General features: G+C 60.5%; 8 protein-coding genes across 8 annotated transcripts; 3 read left to right on the forward strand and 5 right to left on the reverse strand.

The window, feature by feature from the left end:
- Nucleotides 1-2: 2 nt before the first annotated feature.
- RHTO_05375 (phosphotransferase enzyme family protein) lies at nucleotides 3-1,467 on the forward strand (the record flags this gene model as incomplete). The annotated part of the gene is made up of 5 exons (XM_016419037.1): nucleotides 3-7; nucleotides 78-144; nucleotides 203-280; nucleotides 492-728; nucleotides 790-1,467. 5 exons carry the CDS (start codon nucleotides 3-5, stop codon nucleotides 1,465-1,467), a joined length of 1,065 nt encoding a protein of 354 aa, XP_016270122.1.
- A 28-nt stretch (nucleotides 1,468-1,495) lies between these two features.
- On the reverse strand, nucleotides 1,496-2,403 carry RHTO_05376 (TRAPP complex subunit Trs31; the record flags this gene model as incomplete). The annotated part of the gene is made up of 3 exons (XM_016419038.1): nucleotides 1,496-1,615; nucleotides 1,704-2,046; nucleotides 2,105-2,403. 3 exons carry the CDS (start codon nucleotides 2,401-2,403, stop codon nucleotides 1,496-1,498), a joined length of 762 nt encoding a protein of 253 aa, XP_016270123.1.
- Nucleotides 2,404-2,629: 226 nt separating this feature from the next.
- On the reverse strand, nucleotides 2,630-3,727 carry RHTO_05377 (short-chain dehydrogenase/reductase SDR family protein; the record flags this gene model as incomplete). Its single annotated transcript, XM_016419039.1, has 4 exons — nucleotides 2,630-2,946; nucleotides 3,005-3,215; nucleotides 3,286-3,395; nucleotides 3,457-3,727. 4 exons carry the CDS (start codon nucleotides 3,725-3,727, stop codon nucleotides 2,630-2,632), a joined length of 909 nt encoding a protein of 302 aa, XP_016270124.1.
- An 837-nt stretch (nucleotides 3,728-4,564) lies between these two features.
- RHTO_05378 (MFS polyamine transporter) lies at nucleotides 4,565-6,952 on the forward strand (the record flags this gene model as incomplete). The annotated part of the gene is made up of 10 exons (XM_016419040.1): nucleotides 4,565-4,917; nucleotides 4,980-5,185; nucleotides 5,276-5,320; nucleotides 5,408-5,561; nucleotides 5,698-5,829; nucleotides 5,886-6,109; nucleotides 6,168-6,329; nucleotides 6,430-6,571; nucleotides 6,641-6,760; nucleotides 6,817-6,952. 10 exons carry the CDS (start codon nucleotides 4,565-4,567, stop codon nucleotides 6,950-6,952), a joined length of 1,674 nt encoding a protein of 557 aa, XP_016270125.1.
- A 184-nt stretch (nucleotides 6,953-7,136) lies between these two features.
- On the reverse strand, nucleotides 7,137-7,853 carry RHTO_05379 (protein of unknown function DUF952; the record flags this gene model as incomplete). Its single annotated transcript, XM_016419041.1, has 4 exons — nucleotides 7,137-7,270; nucleotides 7,340-7,493; nucleotides 7,599-7,662; nucleotides 7,777-7,853. The coding sequence occupies 4 exons, from the start codon at nucleotides 7,851-7,853 to the stop codon at nucleotides 7,137-7,139; spliced, it is 429 nt and encodes a 142-aa protein (XP_016270126.1).
- Nucleotides 7,854-7,964: 111 nt separating this feature from the next.
- Nucleotides 7,965-9,285, forward strand: RHTO_05380 (protein of unknown function DUF3115; the record flags this gene model as incomplete). Its single annotated transcript, XM_016419042.1, has 2 exons — nucleotides 7,965-8,002; nucleotides 8,064-9,285. The coding sequence occupies 2 exons, from the start codon at nucleotides 7,965-7,967 to the stop codon at nucleotides 9,283-9,285; spliced, it is 1,260 nt and encodes a 419-aa protein (XP_016270127.1).
- A 246-nt stretch (nucleotides 9,286-9,531) lies between these two features.
- On the reverse strand, nucleotides 9,532-11,563 carry RHTO_05381 (glycoside hydrolase family 18 protein; the record flags this gene model as incomplete). Its single annotated transcript, XM_016419043.1, has 12 exons — nucleotides 9,532-9,537; nucleotides 9,596-9,775; nucleotides 9,829-9,941; nucleotides 10,001-10,067; nucleotides 10,132-10,287; nucleotides 10,354-10,380; nucleotides 10,463-10,652; nucleotides 10,715-10,844; nucleotides 10,907-10,977; nucleotides 11,039-11,126; nucleotides 11,200-11,286; nucleotides 11,347-11,563. 12 exons carry the CDS (start codon nucleotides 11,561-11,563, stop codon nucleotides 9,532-9,534), a joined length of 1,332 nt encoding a protein of 443 aa, XP_016270128.1.
- A 625-nt stretch (nucleotides 11,564-12,188) lies between these two features.
- On the reverse strand, nucleotides 12,189-12,584 carry RHTO_05382 (peptidase S8 family protein; the record flags this gene model as incomplete). Its single annotated transcript, XM_016419044.1, has 3 exons — nucleotides 12,189-12,217; nucleotides 12,296-12,317; nucleotides 12,399-12,584. 3 exons carry the CDS (start codon nucleotides 12,582-12,584, stop codon nucleotides 12,189-12,191), a joined length of 237 nt encoding a protein of 78 aa, XP_016270129.1.
- Nucleotides 12,585-13,402: the final 818 nt, after the last annotated feature.

A 13,402-nucleotide genomic window follows, 5' to 3' on the forward strand; every position in this document is an offset into this window, starting at 1 on the left:
ACATGTCGTCTCGTGAGGGTGCGCAACCTCGTACAGTTCTTCAAAGGGCGTACTGACACGCAATAGTTGCCTGGCAGCTGGACGGAGGCGACGCAAGTCCTGCTTTCAGCGCCTTGCTCGCTTTCTGCGTTTGAAGCGGTCTTCGTGAGTACCTATACCCTCCTTTGCGTCTCGCGCGGACGTACTGACATTTTCTGCATAGGGCCTCACTGAACTCGCCTCCTATTCCCACGGACCTCTGCCGACCTGCGTCTCCCACTGCTCTTGGCGCCCTCATACCGTGCGACGCTCCTCTCGAGGACCGCCCCTTCTCAGCTGCACCTGAGGCTGCTCCTCCTCTTGCTTCTGCTGATGCCACTCCACACACTACTTCTCTTGAACCCGACTCTCCTCTTTGGGCCTCCTCATCGGCTGCCCGTATTCTGCTAGGTTCGTATGATGCCTACATCAGTCGACCTTGTTCTCGCGCGCACTCTTCGTCCCATGAGCAGGTCGCCGACGGTCAACTTTCCTTCGGTCTCTTCCCCGTCGACCTTGACCCAGGCAAACAGAACCCGAATGTCGAGAAAACCGTCTTGATTTGCAGCTACTTCAACCAATCGCGAGTCTACCGCCAAACGTACACGACCGGTGTCTCTCGCGTAATCAAGACCGGCACACGGGTGTCGGCGATGGAAGGGGAGATCACAGAATGGGTGCGGACGCACACGACGGTTCCGGTTCCCACGGTGCGTTCTCGCGCGCAGGTCTTGGCGAGATATGCAGTATTGACGTTGAACTGCTGCGCAGGTCCTGCATCTCACCGCTGACAATGAACGCACTTGCATCGAGCTCGAGTATGTTGAAGGAAGCGAGGAGCTGGAGAAGGCATGGCCTTCCCTCGACGTCGCAGCGAAGAAGACGATCGGCAACGAGCTTGTTGAAGTGCTCAAAGTGATGCAAGAAGCGCCGCATCCAGCCAACGGACTCATCGCCTCGTACCAGCGAGAACGAGGGGCCGCCCTCCACTCCTTCCACCGACCCGAATGGCCACCTTACACGCCCACGTCGTCCATCACCAACTTCTTCGACTGTGCTCGCCAGTGCGCCCTCGCCAGCGGCATGTCACCCGCAACCTGGGACTCGGGAATCGCGCCGCACATTCGCCTCGACACTCGCATCGTCCTCACCCACGGCGACCTCCAACCTCGCAACATCCTCGTCCGCGACGGCCATCTCGCCGCCCTCATCGACTGGGAGCTCGCGGGCTGGTGGCCGGAGGAGTTGGAGGCTGCGATCGTCTTGAGGGCATTGCTCGATCGCCCGACGGACATGGCTACGGCTGACAACGAGGTCGCAGCCTGTTGGTTCATCGCCGACTGCATTGATCGCGCGAGGGCCGGCGATGAGGGGGATGTTACCGAGCAGTCGCGCCGATGGGAGTGGGCCAAGTTCCTGCTTCATCCGCATGCCGCGCAGGTTGCGTAACCAAATGCATTGAAATAGTCTGTAATCTCTACTTGCCGCCGCTCAACGCCGCTTCTCGTGCCAGCACGTCGGGGTCAAGCTTGATTAGGATCACTGTCCGTCGAGGATGCTGAGGAGATGGGACGGAGTGTGCTGTTACCCGTGCGGGCTGTGCGGGCGAAAGAGTGTCAGCGGAGATAGCTTCGACACCGGTGGGCGAGGAAAGGAGCTTGAGCGGAAAGCGAACGCGGACTCACGAAACCCGCCCCGTCCATGACCGCCTCGACGATGCCCGCGACAAGTGCTCCGCAGCTCAAGTCCTTCATCTCCTTTGGCACCTCGACTCCTCGGGTAATAACCATATCGTCATCGCCAATCATGTACTCGTCGTCGTTGTCCGTACTCCGCTCGAGCGAGTCGGCTGGTCGGCCGAAGAGGTAGCGGTACAGAGTCGAGTGGACGTAGGTGAGGATGGGGAGTAGTCGGAGTGTTCGAGAGGGCGGAGGAGGCGAGCGAAGAGAGGATACGGGGTACAGGTAGTCGCGGAGAGGGAGGAGTTCGAGTAGTCGAGCGCCAACGCGATAGCCGATGATGCTGAGCCTGCGCGAACCATCTCGTCAGCTGTACGCTGTGCACAGGAAGGACCGAGAGCACCCACCGCTTCTCGAATTCGCTGATCCCGCTCACCCGCTTCTGCGTGTACTGGACGAGTTCCGCAAACAGGTACGCCCACGCCCCCAGACTGACTTCCGCCCCTCGAGACTTGACCAGTGGTCGATCGTAGATGACTGACGTGCGCTTCTGGTTCGCTGGAAGCGGCGGGAGGGATGGGACGGACTGTGGAATGGGGAAGGTCGAGGTTGCTGATGAAGAGGCGCCGGGCGAGAGGAGCGACGAGAAGCGCGACGTTGAGGACACGACCGAGTCGCGCACAGAGCTAGAATCGCGGTTCGACATGGCCAGCGGGTCTTGAGCGAAGTGAGCGAGTGAGGAGGAGGGCAACCTGCGAGGTGGGGCGGGCGAAGAGGTCAAGGTCGACGAGCTCAGCTTCCTTCGCTTCCAGCTCGCTTGTGGGTGCTGAAGAACGCTTCACGAATAGCTTGGATGGGCGCGAGCAAGCCGGACAGAAGAGAGATGGTTCCGTTCGTCCTCCTTGTTCGAATATTGCAACACTGGCTCGACCTTACATCCCTGCAACCGCCAGGCGGCGGTTACATACGAGGCAGCGCCTTGCGCGACTAGCCGCGCCCGACGAACGGCATCGTCGTCGCCATGATGGTTTGCAAGGAGAGGAGAGCGTGGGTTTCGAGGACAAAGGGGAAGAAAGGGGCGTAGAACGCACTTGGTTCAGGATGTTGACGTTGAGCGGCAAACTCGCCATGTGTACGATAGCGTCCGCGACATGCTCGACCGGCATGACTGGTTCTTGAATCCGCTCGCCATTGGGCTGAAGACTTCCGCCTGGCTTCATTGCTCCAACCATAGCGGACTCGGCGTTGCCTGCACAGGAAGAGGATCAGCATACGACAGCAAGCGAATAGCAGTCCGCCGCACGCACCGATGTCAATCTGCGAGCATGCAATGTTGTACGCCCTGCCGTCGAGCGCCGCAGACTTCGTCAAGCCAGTGATGGCGTGCTTGGTCATGGTGTACGGCGCAGAGAAGGGTCGAGGCGTGTGAGCTGAGATGGAGCCGTTGTTGATGATGCGCCCGCCTTGAGGCGTCTGGTTCTTCATGATCCGGAAGGCGTGCTGGGTCGCGAGGAAGGGCTGCGGTTTCGAATCACCTTCAGTGCTCTGAGCCTCAGAGCAGCACTCGAGCGGCTCAATGCCAGCGCACCGCAACGAGGTTGACGCCGACGATGGACTGAAAATCCTCGAGCGAGACTTCTTCGAGCGGTACAGGTGCGACACTCCGGCCGGCATTGTTGAAGAGCAAGTCTAGGCGGCCTGACAGAGCAAATTCGTCAAGATGAGCGCGCAGAGAACGAGCAAGGGACCGAAGAAGCACCGTATTCTCGCCGGATAAAGTCGAAGAGAGCGTCGACATCCTCCGGCTTGCCCAAATCACCCGGGAAAGGTCGCACTTCCGCCGCCTGCCGGGTCTCCTTCGCCAGTCGCACGGTCTCGTCGAGGTCTGCAGCCCTCCTCGCCGAGATAACGACTGTCCATCCTTCCCTCGCCAGAGCGACCGCACACGCCCTCCCAATCCCCGAGGAAGCGCCGGTCACGCAGGCGATGCGCCGCGTAGCATTGGGGAATCTGGTAGGTGTAGCAGCCATGCCAGCAAGAGAGGAAAGCCGGAAGCGAGTTGTCGCTCCGGGTCAAGAGGGACGAGCGAGCGCGGGTCCCCCTCCTCCTCACACACCGCTGCCACGCTCTGCCTGGACTGCTGCCATGCTCAATCTGCTCAAATCAGCCACAGTAATGACGCGACTCAACCGCGACTGCCTCGCCGCCGCACTCGCCGCTCACCCACCTCGGCAACTCGCCTCAGACTCCCTCGGCTGCCGACCACATCGCTCCAGGGCCTCGCTGGGGACGCCGATCGACTTGGACAATCACACGTGGTGATTTGCACGGCGAGCGAGCCCGTCGGCGGAGGTGGTTCCAGATCTGGACACCCCATCGTCCTCCTCGACTGATGAAGTTGCAGGACAGCGACGAACGCACCCCCGGGCCTGTGTGCATGCACTGGGATGCTACATTGCCTTAACTATCCCTGCGCACCTCTTTGGAAACGCTGGAAGATCACTCCCGCTAGTTGCCAGCGTCACCGGTGCTCTCAGTCACGGGCTGTCGACGGGAAGCTCTCGCTTGCTGGCCGGCGGACGCTTTACCATCCTTCAACTGCTCTACTGTGCGTGTCAAAGTCCTCGCAGGCCGTACGCACACTCGAAGGAGCCCCGCTGCCAAGGTCGGCTTCCACCCTCGCTACCTTTCCCGCGGCCATCCTCGACGCCAGGTAAAAGGCGAGCGCCTCTCTTCTCTTTCCTCCTCACACTTCTCGTTGACTGTCAATAGGCTCATTCAAGCTAGCCAGTCTACTCACAGTCACCCTGGACTCGAACACCACCTTCACCTCGATCAGCCTCTCACCCTCACTCCACACCCACGCCATGTCGGCACCCGCCTTCGACCGGCTCGAGCGCACCATCTCGCATGGCGTTCTCCAGCGCCCCCTCTCGACCGACGAGGAGATGACCTTCCCCCAGCTCACCCAAGCCGGCCCTCACACCGACGCCTACCAAGAAACCTCGCCGACCGGCCTCGTCCTCGCCCGCGAAGCTGAAGCCGATGTCGCTGCTGCCGTACGAACGCGGTCGCAGACAACGCTCGTCTCGCGCTCGCCAACCGGTGGCAAGGGCATTGTCGACGCCGAGAAGGGGGCGCGCCTCGACGACGCCAAGCTCGTAACGTGGCTGCCGAACGACCCCGAGAACCCGCGTAACTGGTCGACGAAGAAGAAGTGGTGAGTGGGCGCGAGACGCCCTCCCGTCGAGACCATCCGCTGACACCTCCTCCCATACCCAGGCTCCAAACGTTCCTCCCCACGATCCTCTGCTTCGAATCCGGATTGGCCAGCTCGATTATAACCGGAGGCATACCCGAAATGGGCGAACACTTCGGCGTCAGCGAACTCGTCGCCGGCCTTACAGTCTGCGTCTTCGTCGTCGGCTTCGGTCTCGGACCTCTTCTTCTTTCGCCGTTGTCGGAGATGTACGGCCGCAAGATCGTCTGTACGTTCCGCTCTTCACCCCTCCCTCCTTATCTCTGGCTGACCCCCTTGGCCCTCCTCCTCGTCTCTGGCTGACCTTCTTGGCGTACAGACATCGTCTCCATGTTCCTCTTCTTCATCTTCACCCTCCCAGAATGTACGTGCAGCGGTTCTGATCAAGTATGGGTGGGGACTAGGGAGCTTGAGTCGGAACTGACCGCCCGCCTTTCCCTGCGCCTTCCAGGCGTCACCGACAGCTTCGCCGTCCTCATTGTGTTCCGCTTCCTCGCTGGCTGCTCGTGCGCAGGTACCATGTGCAACGCGGCTGGTTCTATCGGAGACCTGTGGGCGGTGAACGAGCGCGGCAACAAGATGTTTGCCTTCAGCGGGATCCTCTTGTGCGTCTCTCCATTCTTCCTGGACACTCGCTCCTTCTACGCGCGTGTGCTCTTGTGGAGCTCATAAATGCACGCAGAATCACGCGTACGGGAGATGTTGAGCTCCGAAGACTGACTTTCGTCTCCTCGTCGACAGCGCCTCTCCCTGCCTCGGTCCTCTCATTGGTGGCGCCCTCACGGTTTCCGTCGGATGGCGATGGATGTGGTGGGTGTTGTTCATCTACGCTGGCGTCAACTGGGCGTTCTGCTCCGCCTTCCTCGTCGAAACGTACGTTTTTCCTCCTCGACCTTCGCAGAACGAAGCTGACACGCTTCACCCGGTAGATACTCCCCAACTCTCCTTAAGTGGCGTGCTCAGAAGATGCGCAAGGAGACTGGCGACCCCGATATCATGACCGAGCAGGAGCGTCAGGGTCGCCCCCTCGCTGAAGTCGCTCGCGAGACCCTCCTCCGCCCGCTCGTCCTCCTTACGACCGAACCCATCATGATCCTCTTCTCCGGCTACCTCTGCCTGATCTACGGACTCCTTTACGCCTTCTTCTTCGCCTGTGAGTTGCGCGACGGGCTTTTCCCCATGGTCGTCCCGCTGACTCTCTCGCCATCCAGACCCCATTGTCTTCGTCGCGCACGGCTTCAACGCCACCGAAATTGGCCTCACCTTCCTCGCGGTGCTCGTCGGAATCATCCTCGTCAGCGCCACCGCCGGCCCGGTGCAAGAGCGCTATTACCAGCGCAAGGTCGCCGAGAATAACGGCGCCGAGATTGACCGTAAGTTCTGCCTTCCTTCTTCCGCTCACAAGCTTGCCTGCTCCTTTACGGGGCGCACTGCACAGCGAAGCGATGCTGACCCGCCGACCTCGTCACGCAGCCGAGTACCGTCTTCCCCTCATGATGGGCTGCTCCACCCTCCTCCCCATCTCGCTCTTCATCTTCGCCGCGACGTCTATCAAGCACGTCCACTGGGCTGGCGCTCTCGTCTCGGGCATTCCGTTCGGTTTTGCGTTGGTTGGGTGCGTCCTCCCATCTCTTCGCAAGATTCGGCTACGAGAATACTAATCGTCCATCCCGCCCGCCTGCAGCATCTACGTCAGTGCGAACACCTACATCGCCTGCGCATTCTCGCAGTATTCGGCGAGTGCCATGGCAGCCAAGACCCTCGCTCGCTCGATGGTCGGCGCCTCGATGCCCATGTGGATCCCGTACGTCTTCACTTCCTCCGGTGCATCGAGCAGCGCTAACTATCGAGCCTTCGCAGTCCTCTCTACGCCTCGATCGGTCACTTCTGGTCCGGCGCCCTCTTCGCCTTCCTCGCCGTCGCCATGCTTCCCATCCCCTTCATTTTCTTCAAGTATGGCGCCCAGGTCCGCGCCCGCTCCAAGTTGGCGACGTAAAACCCTCGCTCTCCCTCACCTTTCACCCACCCATAGATTCCTTCATCTTGCAGCGCATTCCCTCTTCGTTCTTCATCTCGTCTCTTTACCTCATATTTGCATATTCTGTGGCAGTGCTATACCAGCCTAATCGTTCGACGCATGCCTCTCTTTCGATGCCAGCGTGAGAACCGCGAGTGAAAGCCTAATCTTGCAACCACCCCTCCTGCCGCGCCCTTTGCAACGCCGCATCCCAGCTCATCTCGCCCTGTCCCTTCACGAGGTCTTTGAACGACTCGACGTTCTCGCCTTCCAGCTGCGCATACAGGTGAGGGAAGTCTGCGCGGTCAAAGTCGTCAGTCTGCGAGCGGCAAGCAGAAAGTCCAGCGAATTGGTCACAAGACGCACTCTCGCCATTCGACGCCGGCTCCCACTTGACCACCTTCCACCCACTCAGCCTCTTGTAGTCGCACTTGAGCAGCACGACTTGCGGGTCGTCCTTGAAGAAGCGGTTCAAGGTGCCGGGGAGCTGGGCGGCGGTGGAGAGGTGGATGAAGCCGTCCTGCGGGCAGACAGATGTTCAGTGTCTCACGTCCAAGGCGTCGGAACGCCTGTATAGATCCGGGAGGCGCAAGGAAGCAGTCTAACCGTCTTGAAGGAGACTCACCTTGGCATCCAGCTCGGAGAGCGCAAAGACGTGACTAGCAGGAATCGGCCGGGGAAAGGTATAGCTGCAAACGTGAAAGTAGAGTCCCGTCAGCACCGGCCAAACCCGCCAGAAGCCCTCGACGCCGCTCTAGCTCTTTCAACTGATGAGAATCCAGGAAGGAGCAAGAGAAGCGCACCGAGGGTTTACGCTCGAGGCGGTGACGATCTTGTAGATGTAGTTGACGGTCGACGGCGCTGGCTGCTTCTCAGACATGATGGAGCGGAGGAAACGGGAGAACATGGGCGAGAGGAAGTGGGGAGAGCAACTTCGACAGCGAGCAGGTTGACCTCACTCGCTTGCGGCGTACTTGACGAGCTAGAGAAGATGCCACAGCTTGATACCGTCTTCAGCCAACTCGCCGTGTGCGCCCATCTGTTGTTGCCGCCGCTGCACCCTCAGAACTGACATCGCTCGTCACCGCAGGAACCCCAAGGCGACGCCCTCAAATAGCCGTACTACCGGCGCAAAAAGTACTACAAGGTTGCGACCGAACGCATCCGCGCCCAGCGACGTGTCCACAACTTGCGCCCGCCTCCTCACCCTCCTCTCACGCCTCTTCGACCCTGTCCGCCGCTCGCCTACGTTCACACCGACGTTGCAATACGTAAAGGGCTTGCTCTACAATAAAGAGTACCTCGAGGCGTTCGGGACCGAGTCGGAGGAGGGCGAGCGGTGGCGCGAAGTTTACGCTGCTCGATGGGTGCCCGCTCGAACGGTCGTCTACGAGCGCATCTTCGAGGAGCTGGGCGTCGCCGAGCTGTTGGGATGGAGGGCGAAGGGCAAGGGGCGCGAGCGGACGGAAGAAGAGGAGGAAGAGCTCGAGCGAGAAGTTGCGAGGCTGAGACGGCGGCTCAAGCAGGAGGGCAAGACAGCAGACGAGATTGCGGCGGCCGTGCAGGCGCGTCAGGCACGCATGAACCCATCGCATTCATCGCCTGACGTCCCGACAGAAGCGGACGTCGTCATGGTAGGCGCCGGTGCGGGAAGCGAGGTTGTCGCGTTGGGCGGAGTGCTGGGGGCGGCAGTCGCAGATGCAGAACAGCGGCGGCCTCGGGTGCGGGTGCAAGCAGTGGATCAAGGATCGTGGGGCGGTCTTCTCGACAAGATGACGGACGGCTTGCGGGAAGAGTGGCCGGGACTGGCTTCGGCGGAAGCTGGCTTCGACGTCAAGTTCGTTCAAGGCGACATCCTGTCGACGGCAGGTCCACCCTCACCACCTTCCGATACCGACGCACCACCTCAGCCTTCTCCCCTTGTCGACTTTGCGACCCCTTCTCTCCGTCTCGTCACCATCTGCTACACCATCAGCGAGCTCCTCCTTCAATCCCGCATCTCGACCCTCCGCTTCCTGTCGCATATGTCGCAGTCCGCTCCATCCGGCACACACCTCCTCATCGTCGAGTCCGCCAGCCTCGCGCTCATCCCGCTCGGCAAAGAAGGGCGGACGTACCCGCTCGGCCAGTTGCTCGACCATGCGTTGTGCGGTAGCGAGGGGAAGAGCGGAGCGTGGAGGATCGTCAAGAGTGACGATGCGAAGTGGTATAGGATGCCGGAGGGCGCGGAAGAGGTGTACAACGAGGGGAAGGGCGCGCACGTCAAGCTTGAGAACTCGAGGGTGGTGCTGAGGTTGTATGAGAAGCGGTAGACGGGACTGCCATTGCATCTGCATCGAAGGATGACCATGCCGACCTTCACTCTCGCGCTGGCCTGATGATGCGACTTGCGGCTCGCGACAGCGTGATCTGGATATAGCAGCGCAGCGCACAAAGATTGCGGACTTCTACAGAACCGCCGATAACACCGTAAGAAGACCAAATCCCAACGATAAGAGCTCGAATTGAAGCGAAGCAGGGGAAGTCGAGAAAGCCGCCATTCAAAAGGGCGTTGCGGTCTAAGCCTGCTTCGGGCAAGCGTCAGGCCTGACTCCGTATACGGCACAAGCAAGCGCAACTCACCGTAAGAGACTCCTTCTCGAGAATCGCCGACTCGTCCATCGCCCACCCAAAGTGGCCCTCTTCGAGTCCAGTAAGCGAGCCGTCAACGCCGAACGCAAGCGCACGCTTCGACTTGGTCTTCAAGCCCGTCTTGAGCGCGGCGTACATAGCGGGCGTAGCGCCAGTCGACTCGTAGATCGCCTTTGTGCGAGGAACGTCAGCCTTTGCTGGGCATCGAGAGAGGGAGGACTCACGACGCCGGCGAGACCTTTTGCGAGAGCGAACTTGCCCTTGGCCGTGTACGACTGGGCGTCGTCGTAGGTGATAAACGACTTCTGCGCGCCGGCTGGATTGAAGAGGAAGGGGGCTGGTGTGGTGCAATGTCAGCGAAGAAAGACACGATAGGAGAGACGAGAAGCGACTCACTCTGAGTGCAAGTGTCGAAGTAGCGAGTGTAACCGCCTTGACCAGTCGTGAGGTCGGCGCTGAGGTACTGCGCAAAGTGACCCTCGTCAGCTCCCCACGTCCTACTTAGACGCGCGCGAACTCGTACTCACGCCCATTGAGATCAACTGCTGCACCGTCCACCCCGAATCTGTCGGCTGGCCAGTCGTCGCAAGAGCCTGGAAAGCCTGGGTCGTCTGGTTATTGTAGCGCGTCGTCGAGAGCTTGGTCTTTGAGGTCTTCCAGCGGTGGGAGTAGGAGGCTACGCCCTACGTGTCAGGTGAGGCGTCAGTAGGCGGTTCGTAGAGAAGAGGCGTGGTTGGGAAGGTTCGCACGAGGAGGATCTTGCAGGCGGGAAAGCCCTGTTACCCGGTCATAGGGCCCCAGGTCAGCGTCCAGCACAGAATCTGAAAACAGACCAGGCAAGCCTTTGCCGGGACGCACCGCCGCGACCCAGCGCTTGACCGCCGCATCAATCGAGTCCGAGTTGGCGTCGCACGTATGAAGCGGCGAGTTGGGTCCGGTCGTCTTGGACCAGGCGCCGTACATGTCGTAGGCCATGAGCTCGATGTAGTCGAGGTAGAGAGCGAATTTCGAGACGTCTTTGAGGATGGAGCCGTCCGCGTCTGTCAGGCTGCGTGAGTCGAGGAGGTTCAGTCGTCGGCTTCGTCTAAGATGCACGTGAGGGGTACGCACCCAACGACGGGAACGGCGGCAGAGATGATGTAGTTTGTGCCGAGCGTCAGACGAAGTTTGGCGAGGAAGGAAAGGTAGTTTGCCGAGTCAGACGGCGAGACGATGTTGTTCCCAGCGCCCTGCTTTCCGACTATATATTCGGGCTCGTCAGGTGACTGAAGAGGGAGAGAGGAGAATGGCAGCCCAACGAACCAAACTCCCAGTCGAGCGAGACGCCTTTGAAGCCGTACTTGGTCACCCAACTCTTGATCGTATTCGCGAAGCTGTCGATACCTCTGATCAGCGTCTGCCACCCGCTCTGCGCTCGTGAGGACCGGGACGCACGCCGAACGCTTCTGGGAAGTCGAGACGAGGTCGGAGAAGTAGACGGATCCTGACCAGCCGCCGATCGTGAGGACAGGCACTTTACCCGCTGTTGCAGTCCCGAAAGCTCATCAGTGAGTTCGTTCGAAAGGCAGGACGGGCAGGAGGGATGGGCAGCGCACCTGCTTTCGCGGCGGACGTGAAGTTCTTCATTCCAGCGGTGGACGTGCCGGGTGCGAGTCCGACGCCCGTCTCGGTCGTGAGTGCGCCTGTCCATTCTGACGCATCAGCGACAGTTCAGAGAGCCTCGAGAGGAAGGGGCGACCCACAAAAGTAAAAAGCCATATCCACCGACTCCCACGGAACACTCGCCGTCGCGCCGCTCAACCAATCCGTCACATAGGGGCTCAAGATCGGACCGTTGGGGGAGAGGGCGGGGCATGAAGTTGCGCGGCGTTCGAGGGTATGCGAGGAGGGCGAGTGGGTGTGCGCGAGGGCGAACGTGAGGGCTGAGAGGGCGGTAAGGAGTGCGGGGAGGGGCCGCATGATTGGAAGGAGTGACTAAGGTTGGACGACGCTTGTAGGCGGGAGTAAGCTAGCGAAAGAGCGTGCTGTGGGTTCGAGGAGGGGCGGGGTGCGAGCGTCGCGGGACTCCGGGAGGAACGGCTTGGGCGCGGCGAGTTGGACGAGCAACGGAGAGATGTGAATGAAAGCCTAGCAGAACAGCCGAACGGAAAGAGCGAAACGAGCGAAACGAGCGAGCTGCGAGGAGAACGTTGAAGGGAGAGGAGACTCGCAAGTGCACCGCCGTCCTCGTTCGATCGGTTTGAAGGCCCGAGCGCTCTGCGTGGGAGAAGAGAAGCTCGCGAAGAACGCGCACGCGACGAGGAGGCCCGTGCGTATGAGCGGTCGGAACGCGAGGGTTGCGAAGGTCGGCGACCGAGAGAGCGTCGTTGTGAGCTGCGTTGTCGGTGGTGAGATTCAGCGGAGCGTAGTCATTGCCTGTCCGAAGCGAAAGCTGCAGTCGAGAGAGACGAGAGCGTCGTCCAGAAAGGACTCCCTCGACGCCCTCAGCCATCTTCGCCTGAAACGTCGTCGAGTACAAGGGTAAGAGAAGCCTCCGAGAGTGCTACAAGTCGAGGGTATCGCTGGATTCGATGTCGTGAAGCGTCTACTGCGTCGAGACAGCCTGGTCGGGCTCTGCGCGACGAGGAACAAGGCGACATCAGCCTCGTTCTGCGAAAGAAGGAAGCTGAGAAATGGAGACTCCTTGCGCACCGATGAACTTGACTCCCGGGTGCTGCACAACCCAACCAAACAAAAGTCAGCACAACTCCACGTCGCTGACGACTCCCATCCCCTCCTCCTCTTCAAGACTCACCTTCTCCAACTCGCCCTTGGTCTCCTCGCTCATAGTCCCCGCAAACCCCCTCATAACCCTCGAGTTATACCGATGCTTGATGCTCCCGCCCGATCCCTCGACCTTGCTCGCGAGGTCGTTGATGGCGCTGTCCTCGGCGTGTGCGCCGTCCGAGGCGGGCTTGAAGACTACGAGGTAGGAGTTCATGGTGCATGTGGTAATGGGGCGGGCGAGGCGGAGCGTGGGTGAGGGAGGGAGGGAGGAGAAGGGTCGAAGGGCGAGGAGGAAGAGGAGGAAGCGCGAGGAAGTGGGGCGGCAACGATGACGGAGCGCTGTCTTGGGTTTTCTCGACGACGAAGACGAGCAGAAGCGTGAGACGGGACCTCTACGAGTCGTGCGAGTGATCCCGCAACGAAGCGAGACGGATGGCATTGCAAAAGCGGAGGGAAACGAGGACACCGATGTGCCCGTCGCTACAGGCTGTCTGCGAGAGTCCGCGTAGATCTGACACGTTGCGAGAGTATTTCAGAGTGTGGGAGAGCACCTGCGTCACGGCACGAAGGCATGTCAGCGTCCCATCTTTCCTCGTCAAGTCCGCGAAACTTTTGCGTCGCCATCAGCCGCCGATCCTCGAGAGGGATGGCGGGTTAGAAGGTGGGTCATCATCCTCGTGAGAGGTATGGTAATACATGCTGAAGGCATCATGGGCGAGCAAGCGGAGGGAGGAGGGGAAGAGAGAGGGACGAACCTGGAGGAGGAAAAGGCTGACACTCGACGAGGCGTGCAGGCGGGAGCGCAGTACACGTTCATGGTCCAGGAGACAGTAGAGAGCGTGGCGGCGGCACAAACATCGAACTCGAGCGCTGTGCGGTCCAGAGAAGTCGAGACACAGGCAATTCGAGCGAACGAGCAAGCCGGCACGTCCCTTCTCGCCGGCAAGGCCCAGTGCTATCTGCCCATCGACTGGTCATCCAAGCAGCTCCATGGGCAGCCCACCGCACAAGCCGTGCGCCGTTACCAAGTCC

The sequence above is a fragment of the Rhodotorula toruloides genome, assembly GCF_000320785.1.
Source record: "Rhodotorula toruloides NP11 unplaced genomic scaffold Scaffold32, whole genome shotgun sequence".
NCBI lineage: Eukaryota > Fungi > Basidiomycota > Microbotryomycetes > Sporidiobolales > Sporidiobolaceae > Rhodotorula > Rhodotorula toruloides.